General features: G+C 37.7%; 1 protein-coding gene across 7 annotated transcripts in view; it reads left to right on the top strand.

Annotated features, from left to right (window-relative positions):
- The window catches only part of CNOT2 (CCR4-NOT transcription complex subunit 2), a 98,765-nt gene that overhangs the window by 40,203 nt on the left and 34,835 nt on the right, over positions 1–23,727 (top strand). For 4 of the 7 annotated variants that reach the window (XM_067313402.1, XM_067313374.1, XM_067313382.1 and 1 more), the window contains 2 exons: positions 18,533–18,655; positions 19,935–19,982. The exons of 1 other annotated variant lie outside the window; for it this stretch is intronic. In XM_067313402.1, the coding sequence (XP_067169503.1) occupies positions 18,545–18,655; positions 19,935–19,982 (159 nt within the window). In that variant the 5' untranslated portion in view covers positions 18,533–18,544. Of the gene's footprint in view, positions 1–18,092; positions 18,170–18,532; positions 18,656–19,934; positions 19,983–23,727 lie in introns of those variants that run through there. 2 more of the 7 variants (XM_067313390.1, XM_067313420.1) reach the window with 2 other exon arrangements.

Here is a 23,727-nt window from a genome sequence, read left to right as displayed (position 1 = left end):
CTGGGACCTGGGCCAGGTCTAGGCAACATTTGCAGTCTGAGCTTAGACTTCCAATTTTGGGTAGCTCTGTTTTAAAAAAATAGTGGCGTAAAGTCTGTTGCTTCAAAGAAGAATTCCTTTAGAATGAAATATGATATTATTTCAGTTTTGATATTAGAATAATGTTTATAGTACACATTGAGGCCAACTTTTTAAAATACGGGAGTCTGACTGAAAGCCACATGCTTAAACGGTAGAGTGCATAGCTTGTTGAGTTCATTTTGACAACCTTAATGGAGAACAGGGTGATTGAAGAGATTTAATTTGAATTTGTAGAGGATTAGTGCAATGGAAAAGCTTCATTTGTGTTTACTACTGTCTTAATTTTACTTGGTGGTTGTATTTGTGATAGCATGTTAAGGATCTCAGTGAGTGTGTGACTCCTCTTCCAGCATTGAGTAGTATCCAATTTTGAAAATTCTTTGCTAAAATCAATTAACAAATAAAAAATGGGTGCAAAGTTGCAGTTTAGCCATTTAAGGTGTTAAACACACTGCTACTTTTTCATTATCTTTAAAATAAATTTAGTATTTCTTTTTTCTTCTTTAAGACTGGGTTTTGTCCTTGTTCTTTAGATATGACATCCTTTACTTTATAGCTGAACCCTGTGCAGTTGTAATCACAATGCAGCTTGGCTTTGCAGTCAGAATGTTGCAAAAAACAAGCCCTGGAATATTTTAAGAAACATGCTGCTTAAAGCATTCTAGTGCTTTCATTTTAAAAAAAAGTTTTTAAAGATTCCTGTCCTTTGGTTAATATTGCATTTATGGGTTTGCCCAGAAGAGTCACAGACCCTTAAATATATTTTAGGACGGTATGCTAAAAAGCCATATATGAATTTAACTGTAACCTGCCTGTGCTCTGGGGAAACTTCTGCATTTGCAGAATGTACCTTTAGTATGCTTGCAATGCCTGGGGAAGGAAGGTCACTGAGAGGCAAGTATGCTGCCAGGAAGTTGTGGCAGCTCATAAATATTTCTTTCTCTTCAGCTATTTAATATATTAAACATTCTTAGTGTTTTGAATTTTCCGGTTTTATTTTAAGGTAAGACAAGGTGTTTGACATGCTGCGTGTACAGAATGAGTTCTTTGGCCAAAATATTCTTAGCCATTTCTATTTTTAAAATACTTCTGCAAAAAAAGAAACCCAAATCTATTTCTAAGAAGCCTTAACATTTTTAGCATAAAATACAAACAACGGAATTAGCTGTTTCTTGAGAATGTTTTCAAATACATGACCTGCAGCTTGCATTGAAGATTGTATGTGTGAACATACTGTTAGACCTATCTTTAAAAATGAGTTGTGTTGTCTTTCAGTTGTCCTCTGCCTATCTGCTGATCCATAAATAAAACAAATAAACCCTGAACAACCTACCAGTTTTTTTTCTGGCAGAAACTGCAGTGGAAAATGGGCCTAGTACTGATTTACTTAATGTCAACAAACTCCATTTGACTAATGAAAGAAGAAAGTTACTGTTGCTACCTGTTAATCCTGATCCTCATCTGCCTATACAGTGTATACAGTGTTTAACTGCAGGAAACACTTAGGAAACCAGGGCTCATTTCAAATAAAATGTTTCAGATGAAACAAGCCTGCAAATTTTGGCTATATCAAGGAAAGAATAGGCAGGCGTTTCAGCTGTCTCAAAAAGTGGAATCAGTTGTTACACAAAAACGATATCTAGTGTTCCTGAATAGAGTAGCCTATTTAGAGTCAACTTGGAAATGTCCTGATCTGAGAGATGGTTACCATTCTTTTATCTAAAGCACAGATGAAGAGATCTGGACTGTTGACCAAAATTCTCAACTGAGAGCAAGTAAAAAGTTAAAGGAGTCCTATTCCTTAAAATTTCACCCACAATAGAAGAGATTTGATGTGATGAAAACTTTTGGAACTTCTAGATCTTGAAAACATGAACCAGTTTTGAATTACTTCAGAGTTTGTTTTTTCTTCTCAGTTTATAGTCTTTATCTCCTTGCCTGATTTATAGGTTATAGGAGAAAGTTTTAAATGGTATATGATCTAGCAAAAATAGTGTCCAGTGAACAAGTGCAGACTACCTAATGATAGTTACTGTAACATATTTCATTTAATGAGGCTTCATATATTACAGAAGTACAGATCTAGAAAGCTTATCTATGTGTATTTTTGGCTTCAACTGAATAGTGTGTGTAGGAACTGTTAAGAAACATTGAACTGTATGTAAAGTAATGATTTTACAGAGAAAGCTGGAAGATACCTGGCAGATGAAAATGATACCAGTTTGGCCTAGATATGACTTAAAAGATGCATCAAGATTTAAGAGAAAGGGAAAGAACATTATTCCAGTGATGCAGATGTGCAGCTGGTCTTACCTGCTTACTGGCAAACATATCAACATTGTTTTTACTCTGCTCAAAGTCTCTTAGCTGCATTATCAGCATACTTCTTCCCTCGACTGTGAGGATCAATTGCCTTTAACCTTTCCTACTCATCCACTCTTGTCTCCATGCTACCATCTCTTGCCCTGCCAGTACATCTCCTGGCATTCTTCAGTTTTGTCCTGTGGATGGATAAAGCCTCTGTGAAACCTTTGGGAATGTTGTTTTCTCTTTCTTTGCCCTCATCTAAACTAGGAATGATGGAGGTAGGAGAGAATGACCAACCATGTAGTAAGGGAGTGGTGGATGGAGTTGGCAACCAAAGGGTCTGGTGTGATGTAAGCAGAAGGGACCTCTTAATGAACAAAATGGGGCTGAAGTGGAATCACCCCAAGCATATGCAAGTAAATAAGGAAGTGCCTATGGGACCACATTTTGAAGAAGGCTCTCATGCCCTGTCTAGGAAGACTGCATGCCAGGGTGCCTCTCTGATGTGCCTCTGTATACTAATGGGAACACGTCATGGGGACCAAACAGGAGAAATTAGAAGTAACTGTGTAGTTACGAGGCTATAATCTCATTGGGATCACAGATGTGGTGGGATAGCTCACCCCTACTGGAATGCTGCAGTGGTTGGATACAGGCTTCTTATGATGGACAGGACATGACGGTGAGGACGGGCAGTTGCCCTTTATGTGAGAGAGCAACAGGAATGCATGGAGCTCTGTTTGGGGATGGATGAGGGATTAGCTGAGAGCTTATGGGTCAGGATTAGTGGGCAGACCAACATGGGTGACATGGTAGCGAGTGTCAGCTATAGACTACCTGATTAGGTAGATGAGGCCTTCTTCAGACAGTGTGAAGAAGCTTCATGTCTGCACGCAGTGGCCCTCATGGAGGACTTTAACCACCCTGATATCTGCTAGAGGGACAACACAGCTGGGCACAAGCAATCCAAGAGGTTTCTAGAGTGTATTGATGACAACTTCCTAACTTAGGGGATTGAGGAGCCAATAAGAAGAGATGCTCTGCTGGACCTTGTACTTAAAAACAAGGAAGAGCTGGTCAGAGATGTGAAAGTTGGGAGCAGCCATGGCTGCAGCGACCACAGGATGGTGAAGTTCAGGATCCTGCAAGGAGGGGAAAAAAAGAAAAAGCAGGATCACCACCCTGGACTTCAGGAGATCAGACTTTGGCCTGTTCAGGGACTTACTTGGAAGAATCCCATGGGATATGGCCCTAGAAGGAAGAGGGGTCCAAGAGAGCTGGTTGATATTTAAAGGTTCACCTCCTCCAAGCTTAAGAATGATCCATCCCAACAAGAAGGAAATCGAGCAAAGGCATCAGGAGGCCTGCATGAACGAAGAAGAAGAAGTGGCTGACAAAACTCTCACGTAAAAAGGAAGTGTCTGAGAGGTGGAAGTAGGGACAGGTGACCCAGGAGGAATATAGAGACACTGCCTGGGTGTGCAGGGATGGGGTTAGGAGAGCTAAAGCCCACCTGGAATTGAAACCTGAAAGGGCTGTGAAGGGCAACAAGAAAGGCTTCTACAAGTATATAAGCAGCAAAAGGAAGGCTAGGGAAAATGTGAGCCCACTACTAAGTGAAGAAGGGGCTCTTATGACAAAGGACACCCAAATGGCCAAGGTACTGAATGGCTTCTTTGTTTCAGTCTTTACTGGTAAGACTGACCCTCAGGAATCCCAAGTCCCTGAGACCAGAGGAGAAGTCTGAAGCAATAAAGACTTACCCTTGGTGAAGGAGGGTCAGATTAGGGAACACTTAAACTGGGCATGCACAAGTCTATGGGTCCTGATGGGATGCACTGCATGTGCTGATGGAGCTGGCTGATGTCATTGTGAAGCCACTCTTGATTATCTTTGAAAGGTCATGGTGATTGGGAGAGGCTCCTGCAGACTGGAAGAGAGCAAATGTCACTCCTGTCTTCAAGAATGGCAAGAAGGAGGATCTGGGAAACTACAAGCCAGTCAGCCTCACCTTGATCCCTGGTTGGATGATGGAGCAACTAATCCTGGATACTGTTTCCAGACACGTGAAGGACAAGAAGGTGATCTGAAGTAGCTAGAATGGATTTATGAAGGGAAAATCATGCTTAACCAACCTGATAGCCTTTTATGATGAGATGACTGGCTTGGTGGATGAGAGGAGAGCACTGGATGTTGTTTATCCCGACTTTAGTAAGGCTTTTGACACTGTCTCCTGTAACATCTTCATAGACAAGCTGATGAAGTGTGGGCTAGACAAGTCATCAGTAAGGTGGATTGAAAACTGGCTGAACTGCAGGGCTCAGAGGGTTATGATCAGCAGCATGAAGTCTAGCTGGAGACTAGTTACTAGTGGTGTCCCCCAAGGGTCGATACTGGGGCCAGTACTGCACCTGGGGAGGAATAACTCCATGCACCAGTACAGGATGGGGATGAACCAGCTTGAGAGCAGCTTTGCAGAGAAGAACCTTCAGGTCCTGGTGGACAGCGAGTTGAACATGAGCCAGCAATGCACCATTGTGGCAAAAAACACCGACAGTGTCCTGGCTGCATTAGGCAGTGCTGGCAAGCAGCTTGAGGGAGGTGATCCTTCCCCTTTACTCAGTACTGGTGAGATCACATCTGGAGTGCTGGGTCCAGTTCTGAGAGGTTGAGAGTGCTGGGACTGTTTAGCCTGGAGAGAAGGCTGAAGAGGAGGCTCAGGGGGGATCTTATCAATCTTTATAAATATCTGATGGGAGGGTGTAAAGAAAATGGAGCTAGGCTCTTCTTAGTGGTGCCCAGTGACAGGATGAGGAGCAATGGGCAAAAACTAAAACCCAGGAAATTCCACTTGAACACAAGAAGACACTTACTTACTGTGAGGGTGGTTGAACATTGGAACAGGTTGCCCAAAGAGAGGTTGTGGAGTCTCCATCCTTGGAGATACTCAAAACCCAACTGGACATAGTCCCGGGCAACCTGTTGCAGCTGACCCTGCTTGAGCAGGGGGGTTGAACCAGATGATCTCCAGAGGTCTCTTCTTACCCCAGCTATTCTGTGATTCTGCAGTCTTCCCACGTACAAGTTTCTGATTCAGCAACTGCAAGAAATTCAGCAAATATTATAAAGCAGTGAAATACAGTTTACATGTGTATTAAAAGGTTTTAAATTGTATGAATTAATAAGATGTTTGGCACATGAACTATTGTTTCCAATACGTGTGCCACTTCTGTTTAAGGCTGTTTTGTTTTAACTATGTTGTATCATCTTGGAGGCTTAAGCACGTGTGTGTGTATGTATGTGTACATATATACATATACTTTTTTTTTTCTCTTAAGTATAATGTCAGATTTGGCTGGCATGTAACTTAATATGTATGTGCTTAAAATAAGGTGGGGTCTGTTGTCAAGCTTACAAATTAATTTGTATAGTAACACATAGTTGTCTGTTATGAAGCACTGAAAAACCTTTTTCTTGCAATGAAATTGCAGTATGAAATAGAGTGTATATGTAGTCCAGCAAGGGTTTTTTGCTTTCTTTTTATAACCTCTTAAGGGACTCATCAACACAATCAGGAGCACCTCAGAAACCTTTTAATGTGGTAATTGTATCGTTTCTCTAATACTGGGAGCAATTATCTCTGCTTCACAAGTGGAAGTTGAGTGAGAGAGTAATTGGCTGACTTTGACTAGATCAGCACCCAGTTCTTTTTCCAGGCTGAGCTCTGTTTGTCCATGTCTGCATCATCTGTGTTGCCTGTTGTTTGGGGAAAAGGTGCTGAGTGGCTAGGAGGGATATCAAACATCAGAGATAGTAAAGTATCTTCATGTTATTATTGAAGCAGTACTTTAGTAGAGAAGAAATATTTTAGCACGGTGGCAACATACTCGGGCTCTTTATCATGAAGCAAAAGTCCTGCTTACTTAATCTTTCTTCCTGTTCTAATTGCTCTTTAAAAATCTGGTGAATATTTGGTGTCTATTGAATACCAGTGAAGAATGAAAGCCAGTTAAAGTGTTTCTTTTTCTTTTATTTTCCCTTGAGCTTTCTGTATTTTTCATGAAAATACTTAGGAAGACATAATTTCTTTCAATTCTTTACATTGTCCTCTCTGGGGATAGTGTATATCAAGATGTTAGGATTGCAAATCAGGTTACTGCCTGATTATCACTTACCCTGCTTAATTCTCTTTATAGGAGTGTATATATGTCCCTTGAGGGTTTTTTTTTCTTTTCCTTTTTTTTCCCCTGCTGTATGCCCATACACATATGGGAATACATACTAGTAAGATGACTGTCCTGTTTCACTGCCTTCTAGCAAAGGGGGAATCCAGTAAAAAGATTTGATAATACAGTTACTCTAATAGTTGACTGACTTTTCCCTATTGAAATATACTGTTTTCAGTTGCTTCACTTCGTTCCCAACATCTGCTTTGGCGGCATATCTTGTCTTCCCCTCTGCCCCCCCAAGTTTTCAGCTGAAGTTATTTAAATTAGTATATAGATAGTTTCAAGACTTATTTCATATAAAAAAATTTTTTTGAGTAGGAAGTACAGACTTGTTTAACTGGTGGCCTTTGTGTCATGCTTGACTTTTACTGCCACTATGAGAAATACATAGAATCTGTTACCGCTCTAAATCTCTGAGAATGGTTTGTATATGCTTGGTATAGGTTTTTTGTTGTTTTTAGTTTTGTTTTGTCCTTTTGAAGGAGTTCTTTTCTCCAAGGATTACATGCGTTCCACTTACAATTTCATGCACAGAGTATATTTTCCATAAGTTTGCTGTTCCTGGCTGCTAAAGCAATATGAATGGGAGCCAGTTGAGATCAGATGAAGAGAGGAGAATAATGGAGGGTGGTGGTTGAAATGAGATACTTTGGAAGGAAACCTTTGAGGCAGAATGAGAGAGGCTGATTCCAAATAATGAATCCTGAGAGGAGACAAGAACATACTCCTGAAGTGGTGTGGTGAAAATGTGCTTGGGTACAGTGCTTAGATATTGCAATTGCTAACAGGATAGAAAAGTCTTTGAAGACTTTAATTCTTCCTCAGAACTGGGTTTGGGCGTGTATAGGGTCATAAGAGATAAGACCACACATTCAACAAAAACTTTTATTTTGTTTCTCTAGGTGCTGGAGGGAAAAAATTAAGTTGAGATCCTGCATTTAAGACTCATAATACATAGGGGGCTGTATGAGTACCTTAATTCTGGTGTTTTATAACTCTTGAGTATATATCTTTAGAACCTTTGTTCTTCTGTCAGTTGCCTGAGTGAAATGTGTATTTTTTTGCCCAAAGCTGGGAAAGCACAGGTGTTCCTTTCAAAAGTCAGGAATAGGTGAGCTTCAACACAGAATGTGCAAATGAGGATATGAAAAATTTTGAGAAGCAACAGTCTTCTGGTGCAGTGTTTTTTTCACTGAAACTTGTACTTTTGTATATCTGCCCTATTGCTTTTTCTCAAGTCAGATGCTTCTGGACATTTTACCCTTAATGAAAAACACTTGGGTCAATGTAGTAAGAGAATGGTCAAGCTACTGCTGATGCAGTTTGAATAGTTGGCTCTCAAGAGGTGTAAAACATTTCAGTTTTGTATCTGAGGTGAATTGTTTCTTCGCGTGCTCTACCAGTTGCCAAATGAGCACCCATAAGTCAAGAACTGCATTAGGCAAAAAGACATGAACTGTGCATCGCCTGGGAAGGGTGAATGTTATCCCAGTTTTACACATTCAGGGTGTAGTGACTCTTCTGTGCACACCTGTCTGTATTTATTGGAGTTTAGTGGGCTGAAGGCTAAGGAGACAGCAATTCTGAGGTCACTGTTGTCTTGCTAGCAACCCATACTTACCCTTTTGGAGCCTGTATTTGCTGCTCGCTCATATGGTTGTCATTAGGTTAGCCTGTTACTACATGCCTTTGAGTAAAGGCAGCATTCCCCCTGCCCCCCCCCCCCTTGGATTTCTTTCTCAGGTAACAGGGGTTGTAGACTACTTGGCCTCACATGCCATGTTACGCTTATGATTGAATATGGTGGGTTTTCAAGTATATCTGCATTTATGCTGCTCTTCTCCAAGTTAGCAGGACACAAACAAGCTCTAAACTAAAGGTACTTCAGCTACCAGGGCAAGCCTGGTTGAGAGCCCCTTTGGATTGGAACTGAGCTAGTCTGCAGCACATACTCATGCCCTAAACTTTGGTAAAGGAGAGGGAATAGTGGGAATAGGTGGGGTTTTTTTGTTTTGTTTTGTTTTAAGCCTGCATTTAGCATCCAGATTTTGGACTGTATATATCATGTGAGTTTGGCAACACACAGAATTCGCTACATGTATTTGTCTTGATATTAGATTGTGCTAACTCAGAAATTACATTTTTTTATCAATTTATATTGTTTGCTCTGAGTAACGTGATGTTTAAGAAAATGCTGTATTCTGCCTTCTCTTCTCCCCCTCTCCCAAAGAAAGATTTTGTTATTTCTGAAGAACTTAGTGCTGCAGGAGGTATCCAAATCTTTTAAAGCTGGACTTTATTGGTGTATGTGTCCTGTTAAGGAACTCTCCACAGTGCATCTGAGCAGATTTGGAATTTCCAGTTGGGCAAAGTATCTTTTTATTAAAACAAAAATAAGCAAAGCATCCCCCCCACCAGCTAACTAGAAAAACTTGCCCAGGTATAAAATTGAAGATAAAGTTGTTTCCATCTGCAAAATATTCCAAAGCTCTACTGCAGTCTATATGAAAAACTGAAATGTTGTTCAATTGCTAAATCAATTGTTAGTGGAAACTGCAAGTAGTTGTCAACCAGTGTATTTCTCAATCACGCAATGGAATGAGTTTAAGGTTATCAAACAAAAAAAGATATGAGTTTATCATTCTGATGTCTTCCGGTGCAAATTTGTTTATGGGTATGATGCAAAATACTGGTAGAGGGAAACTCAAAGAAGAAACTTTGAGGAGCCATGACAAGTGCCACTGTAATAATAAATTTATTATGAGAATGTTTCAAGCAAATTCGATTACTTTTCCTCAACTGAATTAGGTGACATCATGATTTTACACTGTTTCATGATCTAAGTATTTTTTCTTGGCATTTGGTTACCATGATTTCTTACTGTTTTGTTTTCCTTTTGAGAAAGGAGAAGGTTTTGGTATTGTTAAATTGAAAGGTTGAAGTGATGTGTAAACTCTGAAATTGAGAAGTTTATTATTATTGTTTTTTGTTTACAAACTTGATGGTTAGCTGAATTTATCATTTCTAAGACTCTGATTTCTATATTAACAAAATATCAGTTTTTATAGACGTTTACAATAGTAGTTGTCTAGAAATTTAAGTTTGTCAGTTATTTTTTGTCCTTGTATGTCTTGTTTTGTGGGTTTTTCTTTTTCCCTTGACAATATATGTACCTCAGAAGCTTGTTTGATTTCTCAACTTAATTTTGTTTAAGTCTGGTTCCTTAGCATAATTAATTTCTACTTTGGTGTTCCTATGGGAAAGCCAATGAACAAATGTGATATGTGGATGGTGTATATTTATCTGGTAATTGTCTTGATGAGCCATCAACAAAGAACAAACTTTAAAAGTTACTTTTTTAAGAAATTGAACTAGTTTCTTTTGTTTTTTAATAGTACATGTCTCTGGGAGTATGAATAAGGTGACATGAATATGCCGGTAAATAATTTTAAGCTTTCCACTGTTTTTCACTGCAAGAATACTTAAAATGGTATTGAATTTAAAAGCATCAGGTATATCAACCAGCATATTGCATACTTAAATTACTGACACTATTGTCACTTGCTTCTAATGTATGATCATCTTTAGTGGTGAAACTTTTGAATTGAATGGTGCTGCACAGCCAAGCATATAGCATTTCATAATAGGAAGTTAAAAGTACTATTTTTAAATTAAATGTGGAGCCAGCATTAGGCTTGAATGGACTGTAATTACTTCAAAAGACATTAGGAAGACAGAAAGTGGGAAGATCTACTCCTATTTTGTATAGGCCATTGAAGGGAGTATATTGGTTTGTTTTTTCTTATTATTGATTAAGTGTTATTAGGTTTATAATATTATCAGGTAAGTTATCATTGTTCCTGGTTTACAAAGTTCTTAAATCCTGTCTTCAACTAATAATGTAGTACATCAGTACATTTTACAGTATGTGGGGGGGTGTGCATGTGTGCGTGCCTGTTAGTCACAGCTTGTGACTTTGTCACCTTGTCTGCACAGGGCACCCTTGGTCCGGCTTCTGCTTGGGGCCCATCACTAGCTAAGGTGGGATGTGTCCGGCATCTTTAGGGTTTCCCTACCCTGCTGATCAGGCGGGAGTGCTAGTTTGTTTGCTCTGCTGGTCACTTTTGCAGGTGTTCATTTCCCTTACTCCCTTTCTCATTTTTGAAACATCTTCCCTGTGTTCATTTGGATACTTCTGAGTGGCATGTCCAAAGATAATTTCCTGGCCTTTCTTCTCTTTGTGAGTGCATAACATTGATCAGGTCCCTAAAGGCATCCACATAGCTTAGGGAGGAGTTGTATCCCCAGCCGCTCTAGTTTTCTCAAATCTTCCAAATCTTGGACCTGCAGTGAGTGGGAGCAGAGCCTGCAGGACATGTGTCCCAGAGTGGGCCTCGTGTCAACCATGTTATGAAACCAAATGGAGCTGCTTATAATCTAAATTTTGAAGTGTAGCTTCAGTAATTTTGATATTGATTTGATTTATTTTATTTTAATGAAGAATGGCTTTTCTTGTTCCTCCTGTGCTGTTTTTATTTCAGGAGAGTTTTTAAATGTTCATTTCATAGTAGTTAAGCATGGTTAGAGGTTTAAAAAAGTTTGTAGATCTCTATTGTAGGAATTTCTGTGGCTTTTGATTTTAGCAACTGTTGCACTTGCATGGCATAGTTTGCATACAGCAGAGAGTCACAATTTTAATGTAGTTTTTGAAAACATTATTATACTTTGCAAAGCACTTGGAAAATTGTAGCTTGTAAATGGATTTTCTTGGAAAATAGCAATGGAGGATATTCTAAAATTATAAGTTCTTCACTTCCTTCATGCTCAAAATTTCTGTCTGGAGTTACTGCATAGAAGTTAATATGTATCTCATCTGTCATATTGCTTTCTTTTTGAAAGGAAACGCCATGCAGTGTTTCAAGGAGACAGGCTGTATCTTGAATCTTGAATTACTTTAAGACTTGACCTAAGTAAGTTTGTAAACCAATACAGTAGTTGTTTTCTGGCTGTTCTTTTTTAAAGCTTCCTATGAATTTGAAAAATAATCCATTTATGAACCATATGACACAAGTACTATGAGATTATTCTAAAGGCTATCCAACCTTCAAGTTTTTTGACAGACTTGTTTCTCAGATATATTGTGGTGGTCTTCATTTCAGTCTTCTGTATTTCTGAGATTAAGACTTGAAAATGCATAAGTTAAAATAAAGCCAGCAATGAAGATTGACAAAATCCGTATTTTATTGTTATGTTCTTACAGTGACTACAAATCAGTGCCAATGTTAAGCTCCTCAAGGAAAAAGACTTTTTAACAAACAAACAAAAAAAGTAACGAAACTTGTTCCTTTTTTCGTGTTCATGTGCTGTTGATACTGTAAAATTGTTTTTTGAAGGACTATGATATCATAAGTATACAGTATACTCTGTTAGAGGTTATCAGTCACCTTGGAGAAATGGAATGACTGTGACTGAGAAATTAAATGAGGAAACAAGTGTTTCAAATTCTTGCTTTGTTTTCCTTTCATCCTAAAAATGAAATGTATTTTTCCTTATTTGTACTCTCATTCCTTTCATGCATTTGTTTTTTAATAACTATAAAGTATCACTAAGGAGTTGTGATTTGAGAGTTCTCTTACATCTAGCAAGTTGGTAGTTAATCTACTGTCTATAGTACATCACTTCCAGTTTGCGCCACATTGGAATTCTCTTTTGACGCTGAGAAGTAGGATCATAAACTGTAGCTGTTTTCACTTTAAATTGAATTTATACTATCTTGTAAAAGTGCCTTCTGATGTATTCTGAGTTCTGTGTTTTGACTTAAACTGCAGGGTGATTCAGTAGCTACCAATATGTAACTTTTGATATTTGGTTGAATGGATGTTTTACTTTTCACTGAAAGGCTCATTAAATAAACACTTTCACAGATAATTTGGATATGCAAGTGTGTTACCTTATATAAAAACATTTGTTTTTAACAAAAAAAAAGTAAATTAGTAACTTTGTTATTAGTAACTTTGTTTAATAAGAAATACACAGCAACATCAGAAACCCTAGTCGATAGATTGGTGGAATCTATGCAACATGAGACTGAAATTACAGTCTGCAGTGACCATCTTACTGTCTTGTGTAATGATGGTATGCATTTGACAAATATTACAGTCTTTTGAGGAGTAGGGAAAAAAAGATATTGCAAGTCTTAAACTATTTTCTGAATTTGTGTTATTGCATATAGTTTTCTGCTCTGATAAAGATGATGAGGAATTTAATCAATTGCAACTTGATCAACTTTACTGCCCGATGCAAAATTAAAAATATTCATTCTCCAGGGAGATTTCATAGAATCCTCTTAGTTTAGAGTGGGCTATATTAATATCACAAGTGAGCTGTCCTTGGGCACTACCTATAGTAATATTGCAAAACAGAAACATAAGATAATTAGTTTTCATATTTTAAATCTCTAATTTATTTGCCTCAAGCTGTTAAACTAATTTAATAAACAGCCATAGCACCAGTTTACAAGCAGTTATAGAGAAGATCTTTTTGCAACTTGTGAAGACAAAATTTTAAATAATTTTTCCTTACAGATAAACACCTTGTTGACACAGAATTTTCAATCATTGTTAACAAGCAAGTCATTGTATGTGAAAGTATGCTACAGTCTTTCTTCTCATGAAAAGGATTTTCTTGAAATCTGATTTTTTTTTTTTTTTTTTAATTCTATATACTGTCCTAATAGCACAGAAATAAGCATTATTGGTTGTAGTGTTAGGTACTATTTGAAGGATGTAAAGTAAATGATTGCAGCAAACTACCTATTAGATACTTCAAGTTCTTAACATCTGTGCAGTGCTTTTAGTCCCTTCATAGTGGTTATTGTTAGGAAATGTTCTATAAAAGTGCTTAAAGGTCTTGGGACCATATTTTCTTTGGTTAACATTAATTTGAAGCTGCTGTCAAATTTCAGACGCATGATGTGCTTTTGCTTTGAAAGAAGCACTTGTGTTCATCTGGTCAGAATAGTAAGTGGTTTGTGGCAGTGCGGCTACTGTCTTCTCTGAACTCCATCCTCAAATGCAGCACTCTGCCCTTCCTTTCCTTTCTTTCTTCTGTTCCCTAGACTTTTTTTTTTTCTGTATAGTGTTTGTACGTGGGCTTGTAGGCATGCCCCTCGTCTGTCAGTGGGAATTGTGCCATTGCAACATTGTGATAAAGGATGAGTTGACAGAACTGCACCATTTTTACATTTTTAATGAATGATTACTCCACCAGCGTGTCTTGTGTGACAGAGGACTGACTTCCCACAGGAGAATAGGGAAAGTAATCTTGTTACAAGATTAGAAGAGAGATAGGTGTGAAATGAGGCTGAATAGACAGGAATTCTTTACTTTTAGAACCCCCATGGAACTGGAGTACCACGTGTGTAAGATAGTGTTAGCCTAAGTGTGTGTGTGTGTGTGTGTGTGTGTGTGTGAATGAGAGACTTGAAACAAATTTTAAATCCTTTTGAAATTAACCCTGACCTGTGTTTTTGTACCTTCACAAGATCTGGAATGATAAGTTGAAAGGTAGAAATTGGCTCTTGTGTTTAAGTGCAGCATGAACTTTGCTGTATTAACTCTTGTAGCTGACTGGACATTGGTCTGTCAATCTGTGTTAAAAAGGAGCTGTGATCCTTGTGTGTGAAGTTTTCTGGTGGCTCCTTGTCGTTAGGAAACAAGCAGCTAAGTTTCATCCATAGATCTTTCTGCGTTTGGCACAACCCCACTTAGAGTCAGACCTTCTTAGAAGAAGTACTGCAAATGTTTTTTGCAATGTCTGTGCATACGCTTTTAGCATGACTGACTAAGAAACCTGTCACTGAATGTTAGGCTAAGTTAGTGTGACTAGGAAGATGCCCGTTGCTAGTTTGACGACAGTCTGACACCTTCATTCTGTAAACTCACTGTAATATTGTAAAAGTGTACACATAGATAGGTGCTCTTACTGAGAAGTTTGCCAGCCATTTATTGTCACTGACTGCTACTGGAAAGTAGATAAATTGGCTGTTAATGTTAGACTGCTTAACTGTTGCTTGTTCTTAGACTATGTATGGTAGCTGCCACTTCAGTCTTTAATCCTAGTTCCTACCTTTGCAGTTACCGGACCTTAGCGGCTGCCTCCTTTTGTCAGTTGCCTTAAAGGACTGGATAGCAGTGTGAAGTGCAATGATGCATTTCTCGGGTGTGATTCATGCTGCAGTTCACCCCAAGAACAAGTGGCAGTTCTTTTAGTTAAGTGAAATCCCATTACGTGTGCATGCAGCTGCCAGAAAGCCCTTCAGCTCCTCTAATGCTTCCCTCTGCAGGAGAATGGGCAGCTTGAGAACTACATGCAACTACTTCACTTGGCAGCATTGAAAAACACAAAATCACTTAAAAAAATGCTGCTGTGAAGATGTATCAGTCTTTGCAAAAAGTCACAGTTTTTGAAGATCTTCAAAGCAATCAGATGCATTAATGCCAGCAGTGTTTCTTCAGGCTTCCCCGCTCCTCCTGTAGATGCATCCTAATAATGCACTGCTGTACGCTCTGGAGTCATCAGCATGGTCTGAGTAGTTACCATGAAGAAATAGGGGTTGCCAATAGAAATACCAATATTTAATTAAATTAATTATTAAAAGCTTTCTTCATTTCTTTTCTTTTTTTAATAACTGTGTATTTGTAAGACTCCATATTAATGTCAGCATGCTTTCTCGGCCTTCAGGGCATAATCTTGATTAGTTTCTGGGCCGCTTTCTTATACAATTATCAATATAGGAAATAGTCTTAGAAAATTCAATTTGGGGGGAGAGCGTATAAATATCTTTTGGCTTCTTAATATGTACACTCCATATTATGACTCCATTTTTCTTAATGATTTTTTTTCTTGCAGTGGCTTTAAGCATGTATTTTGTGACTCAAAGCTTTGACCTTGTTCCACTGACTCATAAGTCTTTACAGTGCATATGTAGCCAGACAGCTATGTGTGTGAGTCTTTGTGAAAATAAGATCAAAAGGTACAGGCTCAAAGACAGAATTGTTGTTTCCTGTGTAGAGTTCCTATACTGTGGTTCTGAGTTAGGTATTATGTTTTAAATTTACAGTGTATATCTCAATAGCTCTTGCTTTCTGTCACAACGTGTATATTTTTATTATGTTTGTTAAGTGAACAATTTTATTTTGTTATTCTGATGACGGGACTGATCACAAGTTGCATGGCAAAAAGTTTTCTTCTTTTATCCCAGGTACTGTAAGGAGTAGTGAAAATTCTTAGGGGCTTCTGAGAAACTCCGTTTTATCTTTTTCAAGAGCAGTAGTTGGTTGATTAGCTCAGCCTCTTGTCATCATTGCTAGGGATAGCTTCACCAAAACATTTCATTATCCTTTTTGCAGTGGTTAAAGCCAACTGCTCTTCTCTGCGCACTTTACTGAGGCAGAGCAAAGGCCAAGCTAATCCCCTTAGCCTGTTAAATGTTCCCTTCCATCTGGTCTCTGATAATTGCATTCTGCAGGGATTAGCACAGTGGGATATGCTTAGAGTGTAATGAAAGCTTCACCACAAGTGTGAAAGTCAGCTGAATATGGGCAAGCAGTTTGGGACCTGAGTTTTGTGTTTTATGGTATTTTCAAAAATGTGGTATTTTCATCTGTGGAAGGTACCCAGGACCTTTACATGCCTTTATGTGTGTGAAATAAATTATAAATTTATTTGGAAACATCAGTAGTCTAAATAGCCAAAAAACTCTTAACGGAGTAATAGAATAGTACAATTGAGTATGGTTTTGTCTAGCTGGACACTGCAGGGAAATTCCATGATTATAACTGTATTAAATGCATCCCAAATGTTGACTCTGCTTTTACTCAAAACTACTATGGCATGAAAATCATGGCGGTAAGTTGTTACTAGTCTAGGAGCAGTAATATTATTAAATATTACTCAGAAGCCTTAGTCAGTAAAGGTGAAATTTGAATAAGCTATATATTGCCCATGATCTGTGAGAAGTACCAGAGTAATTTGGTGTCGGTAAGGATAAGAGGATTTTGAGCTAAAAGTAAACTGTTATTGCAGCCAACCAGAATGAATGTGGTTTTAAATTTGGTCAGTTTAAAGCAGGAGCTTAAAGCAGTAGAAAAGGTCCCCCTCTCCCCCCTCTCCCCCCTCTCCCCCCTCTCCCCCCTCTCCCCCCTCTCCCCCCTCTCCCCCCTCTCCCCCCTCTCCCCCCTCTCCCCCCTCTCCCCCCTCTCCCCCCAAAAAGCAAGCCCCCTCCTTTTTTTTTTTTTAAATTTAGCTAATACTGTCAGTAATGAGGATAGTAAACCTTGTGGTTCAGAGCATTTTATAAGCTAAATGCTATTTAAAAATCTGTGTAAATGTTCATGTTATATAGAACAGTAGTTCAGATTTGATTAACATCTTATAAATCCCCATTCTTTCTAATCTTCCTGTATGATATAAGAAACTGGGGAAGTTGCACTGTCCTGACGAATACGTATGCCGTTCTGCTGGTTTGGTAGGATAAAACTGGACTTGGTTAGTCTGCACTGTGTTATTGTAGTAGAGTTTCTAGCCAGATAGATTAGAGACTTGACAAACACGTATGCTTTTATACGAATAAAAAGTCAGATGTATAAATACACACTGTATGCAGCAGGTCCTTCAGCGACATTGTACGACCTTATTGCAGGATTGCATTTGCTGAAGAATTAAGGTTCTGTGAACAACTGCGTGTTTGGTATTTCTCCAGTTTTACGTTCTTGACTAAGCAGTGATATTTATGCTTGTGCGGGTGTGTGTGTGCGCGTGCCTCTGGGAGCGAGGGCAAAACAAACTGGGATGGTTTGTTATGGCCACCTGTAATCCCCTCGCCAGCCCGGGATGTTGTTGGTGAGCACAGTTATGCTCTGCCTTCTCTTACCCAGTCATGGCAGTGACTGGGCCATGGCTGATAGAAAGCCAGAGTTGTGGCTGTGAGGTGCTGGAGTGATTTCACCGAGTTGTTAGGTGGGAAGGGTGGCTCAGGCTGAGCACTGAAGAACATTTGTTAACTTTCTTCTTTAAGATTTACGTTGTTCAGGAGAGATGGAGAAATCTGCTCTTTTTATCTAACATTCTGTAATTTTAAATAAACCTACGTGAAAGGTCACAGGACATGGGACTCTAACAACCCAACCCACCAACACCCCTCCCCAAAACAAACCAATGCGTGTTTCTCCCCCTCGCCAGCCCAGTCTGTTCTAAGTATGAGTTTGTCAGATGAAAACCCCAGTGGGAATAGCTATTATGCTGGGCATGTATAAAAAAGACTTTTGAGAGGAATTTTTCAAGTTTTTAGAAATAAATTTTCTAACTATTTTTATATACATACATGTATTTTAACCTGCCTCCATGTAATAGGCATGTCTTTGAATTTCTGTTACTTTTAGGAAATTAGTGCTTTGGAATTCTCTGAGTTAGAAAAGAGGAAAGAATACTGACATCTGCCTAGAGATGGGAAACTTCATGTCTCAAATTAGGATTTCATTTCACAGAATCTGGTACTTATGAAGGTCTGATATATGCTGAAATTTTGTATTCGAAACTTTGTGTTGAAATTATGCTGTCTGCAAGAAGCCTTGTGTTGCACAGTGCAACTTTATGATGAGACTCAAGTAACACAAAAGTAATGTTCATGCTAACAGACATGCAGATAGCTTTCAGGCACAATTACATATATTTTCCAAATGATGTTAAGGGGTGTATTAGAACTAGTTAAGGTAGTTTTTAAATAGTATTTTATTTCATACTTATTTGGCCATCTGCATTTCAGAATATTTGTGTAAACAAGGCTGGCATAACAGTAGTATTTCTCAAAGCAAGTGATATACGACACATAGAGGTTAATCATTTTTCTTGTTTAGGTGACAAACAGCATGTTTGGTGCTTCAAGGAAGAAGTTTGTAGAGGGGGTTGATGGTGACTACCATGATGAAAACATGTACTACAGCCAATCATCGATGTTCCCACATCGGTCAGAAAAAGATGTAAGTTGAATAAGCTTATTTTTACACTTTTAATAGTGATTTAGTTTCAAGTACATTAAATTTATGTGAGGAAAGGCTTCTTTTAGCTGTGTAAGACTCTGTTTTCAGTGGCAAGTGCTTTAATTTTAGTGTGTTTATGCATTTAAAGCTTCAGCTATATGCTTGCCAGGATTTTATTAATTCATCTGTAGGAAATGTATTTGCAAATTAAAATGGATTATTGATTATCTTCTGTGCTTACATCTTGTCTGAAATGTTTTTGTCATGTTTTTACATGATACATCTTCAACTGTTTATCATTCCTGATGATGCCTTGTGCAGCTTGTTTGTCTGCTCAAGTATTCTAATTTAGGTGTTTCTCCCATTTGTTATGATACAAAGTTATAAAACAAACATTCTTCAACACTTTTTTGCTTGGTAGTGCATTATTCCCTGGTAAAACTGCATTGGAGTTATTTAAGCTATGTTTATTATTAGGAGAAACAAATTATATGGTACGATATTTCACCCTTAAATGGAGTGATATGTAGAAATATTTTTATGGGAGAAAATACTGAAAGCATGACTTTAACTTCATGTCAGCTGAAGGACAGTATACGTTGTCACAGTAGGCTTGCATTTAATATGTGTAAGCAACACTTATGTTAGATTATTTTTTCATTTAAAAGAAAAAAAAAAAACCCTTCCCCTTCAGATTTTAAAAAAGATGTCATTGCTTTAAGTCCTAGTTCAATTATTCTCCAGAAATAAATATGTTTGTTTCATGGCAGTTGTGAACATAGATCATGACCTATGTACACATAAACATTTTCTGTAGTCTTTTGACTAGTTTAATTTTAACTCAGATTTTCAAGGATAGAGAGAAATAAATTCAGAGTAAAAGACTTAAAAAAACAAAAACAAAAACACCTGTGCTGCTTTCAGATTCAATTTCATAAACTATTTCAATGAGATTGAAGAGAAATTTCAGGTGACCCAGTAAAGGATGGAAGTGTATTAAAGCGAGAAGTTTCTCATTAAATAGCCTATTCTTCTCTGTGTATCTACATTATGTACGTGCATGTATCACAGATGCACACAGGTGCTACTTCTCCAAACAGGTTCTCAGATATTACATACCCAATTTTAGGTTCGATGCATTGAGAGAGAAGTGATTAAGAGGTAGTGAGAAAGGTAAAGTGAGACTTAACGCTATGCTGCAGTCTACACAGTGAAAGCTGATGCTTGGCATGTTGTTAACACAGTGAATGAATGTTTTAGTTGCCTACTCTTTCTGTAGGCAATGTGGCAGAAGTGGATCTTAGGATGGGACTCCAAGAGAAGGAAGGTGGGTGTTCCAGACACCAGGCATGACAAATGAGAAAGCGTGAAGGCTTGTGGGAGAAGTGGACAAAATGGGGCATAGCAGCTGCTGTAGTTGGCAGAGAAGACTGATGTCATATCAACATGAAGTGGAAGAGTAATTTTTGCTGAAGCTTTTTGAAGTTTTATTTCCAGGTTCTTGTTAAGGGATTTTTTTTTTTTTTTTGGTGGCTTCAGTATTGACTATTATTTTTTTGAGTTTATGCTTATGAAATCTTAAAAAAACAATTATATGCTCTTGTAACAATTTTTTTAAAGTTAATCGAAATAAATATATGGTGGTGATATTGACATTGTGTCTTGTACACCTCTGATCACTCATGTATAGCTAAATGCATATTATGTATTTACATTTTCCTTTTGGTGTCTTATTTGGCTCACAATAGATGAGAAAGTTTGCAATGGTGGTTGTCTTATTTTAGTTTGCTTGATGTTGTTCCACCAATTTTGCAGCTGTGAAAACTTTTTCAAATTAAAAAGACTACATTTTCAAATAATCTTTCAACTGGACTCCTGCTAAAGATGCCATTGTGTGTATGAGGACACAATAAATATATTGACTGTGTTGTTATTTGGATAGCAGTTAGTACTGACAGATAAAGATAAGTTTGCTCAGAATTTTCTCTGAGTAAGCTAATGTTCAAACTGGTAGTAAACTACTAAAATAATGTTCAAAACCTGGATCCGGTGTTATGAAAATGTGGGATGAAAAAACTTCCAACATTCTAGATCTTGAAACATTTTTTTAGTCTTTTTGTCTTCAAATTTATATTGAAATGGAGTATGCAAGTATGGAAAAAATAAAGATGGAGGAAAAGGGAATGAGTAAATAGTCATTTTCATAGTCAGAAAATGGAACTGACCAAAAAAAAAAAGATAAAACTTACCATACAGGATCTCTTTATAAGCTTATTAAAAAATGTCTTTGTGCCTTTTTTGATAGCAGATAGTATAACAGATAGTATAGTAGAATTATCAAAGCAAGATGCAGCTTTACATCATTAAAATCATTCCATGGCTTTTCATTTTTGGTTTCATATATCTTTATTGAAAGCACGTAAAATTAAACTTGTTTTGAAGGTTTTAGCTATCAATCTACAAAAATCAATTTAAGTGTTTTTGTTTTGTTTTGTTTTCCTCTCTAATGTATCATCTGTGCACATGAATCCCAGATTAATACCCATGTTTCATTCATGTTATAGGATCCTCAGCACAAAATAGAGTAGTTCTGAGGGAAGTTCTCTAGGAATAGCTCCTTAAATTCTACTCCGTGGGAAAGGTTAAAGCATATTCTGAGTTTGCCTTTATACCAGAAACGATTTTTTTTCCCTTTGTTGCTTTGTTAAAGGCCGATTAGTTCTGACATCAAAGTTACTACTTTGCAAGGAATTGTTCCTGAAGATTTACACCTGTGCTCTTTATGAAATTCTCTATGGCCACAAAATTTCAGAATGACACAGAAGAACATGCTGAATGGTGAAAACATCCTACAATTTAGAGTGGATTAAGGACTGTTACTGCAAGCATATTCTTTTGCATACATCTTGGAACTTAGATTTCACTCTTACTTTTTACAGTGAGGTTTCTGCTCTTGTGAAGAGGCATTGTTTCCAGTTGAGTGCGGTGACCACACATACTAATTTGCCTGGGATGGGAGTTTTTGAGGACTTCTTTCTTATTTTTATTCAACATCTGAGTTGGAGGGTTTTTTAATGGTATCAAGAAATAATTCTGCATTCACTGGGTTAAGAAAACATTTAGGACCTATTTGAATAAGATGTGAAAAAGTATTTTATGCATTTAATAAACAATTTTAATGCCACATTGCAGTAGTATTCTTGTGACTTGTTGCTTTGGTTAATTTGAATTTTGTTTACATGAAAGCAAAGTGAACTATAAGTAGAGGATGCTAAATTCCTGTCTTAAACTTTGAAGACTTTTCACAAGCAGGAACAAATATCAGAAAATAGTTAAGGAGATGTTGTTTTTATTTTAGAGTCTCGGTTTAGCTAAAAACTGAAAGATTTTAATAACTTACCTGTTTTCCCCGCTAAGGAATACAGTTATAGACAGTCAAGATTGATATGATAGTTGAAATGGAAAAGTTGCATGTTACTCATCTACGCGCTTACTGCCAAATTCAGATGGGTGCTGCATGGGTCTATTGTTTTAGGCACAAAATAATGGTCACTTATGTTAGATTCTACTATAGTCATTTGACGCTTTCCTTTTAGTAAATGAGTGGCTTTGCCTTGAGTCACTGAATGTCTCTATAGTCATGAGAAACCTTGCTGTGATAAGTAGGTAAATGGAACCTAATATATCCCTGAATGCTCTTTTATGAATTTTGCTGCACTAGAGTCACTGTGTGATAATCGGTTCAACAATCTTTTTGGCAAGGAAATTGCATAGCTATATTATAGAACTTGTAGAAACAGAACAGTTGAAGAAAGATTTGTCTTGGAACTAAGGTATTTCTACGACTTAAGTTGACAACAGTGTGCATACTATGCCCACAAAATAATTCTAGAACTTAGTTGCAGCCAATTTAGTCAACATAATTGCCTGGACGTTCAGCACAATCACTGTAGAGAAAAGGGGGTACACATATTTTAATTTGGATAGTGCGAGTAGCTCCTGTTGGGGGGGGGTTATAATGTATACATTGGGAAGTCAAAGGCTTGGTATATTTTTGAGCTTACTATCTCTAGATAAGCAAAGAACTAACTGTCAGCTGTGGGAATAGATTGGACTCATTTAGTCTCGAGTTCTTTGCTCATGTATAAGGAGATAAGAAATGTCCCACGAGGTTTGGCCAGTCTAGCCCAATAGTGGTCCAAACCATTGAAGATGCCTATGGGAGAACATAATAACAGGGCAGCCCATTTCCCCAGAATATACATCCAGCCTTCAGTCTTTGGCAGCTCAGAGGCTTCTGATTGGGAGGAGGTATCTTTTTACGTACAAAGATCTGTAGTAGACTTTTCTTCCATGAATTTGTCCATTCACATTTTTGTCACCCACCTCTTCATGTGGTAAGGAGTTCTATAACTAAAGTATGCCTTGCATGAGTATCTTTTTTTGCTCTGAACTGCAGTCACAAATCTGATTGTAGGCAGTTGTGCCTTTTAATGAAGATCTGTCAAAATATGAGAAAAGTTAGAATTTTGGGGCTGAATGCTTTTTCCATTTCTTGGCCCAGGGTCTATTTGTTTTCTCTCCCAGTTGCTCAACAGATAACAAAAGGATTAGAGTAGTAATTCTCTGATTTGCACTTCTTTTGGGTCAGTTTATCAAGCTGCTTCTCTTCTCTGGAAAATATTAATGTTTTAACAGATTCTGGACTTTCTCATTTGAGACTGATGTTCTTTTGTGGCTCAATTCTTTGGAAAAAATGACTTCTATGAAATCAAATGTATTTTTAACTTTGGGGCAAGTAATATCTGGCCTGCAGGTTAGTGTTATCACAACTGTTAATCTGGCTCCCTGACACTACCTTTCCTGAAATAGGAGATCCTCAGATTTGGATGCAAAGTACTATGAAATGGGTTATTAGTTCTGAATTAGTTATTCTTGCAAGCCTCCTTTAAAGTAATTTGTAGACCCTTTACGTAATATTATTGGTGCTTTGAAAAATATAGCTTTATAAAGAGGTAGTACTTTTACAATAGTTAGAAGCCTGAAACAAGACTTAGGATACCGTGGAGACT

Source organism: Apteryx mantelli, chromosome 1, assembly GCF_036417845.1.
Source record: "Apteryx mantelli isolate bAptMan1 chromosome 1, bAptMan1.hap1, whole genome shotgun sequence".
In the NCBI taxonomy this organism is placed as follows: domain Eukaryota; kingdom Metazoa; phylum Chordata; class Aves; order Apterygiformes; family Apterygidae; genus Apteryx; species Apteryx mantelli.
Note: the sequence above shows the minus strand (reverse complement) of the source record. Positions and strands in the feature narration are given on the sequence as shown.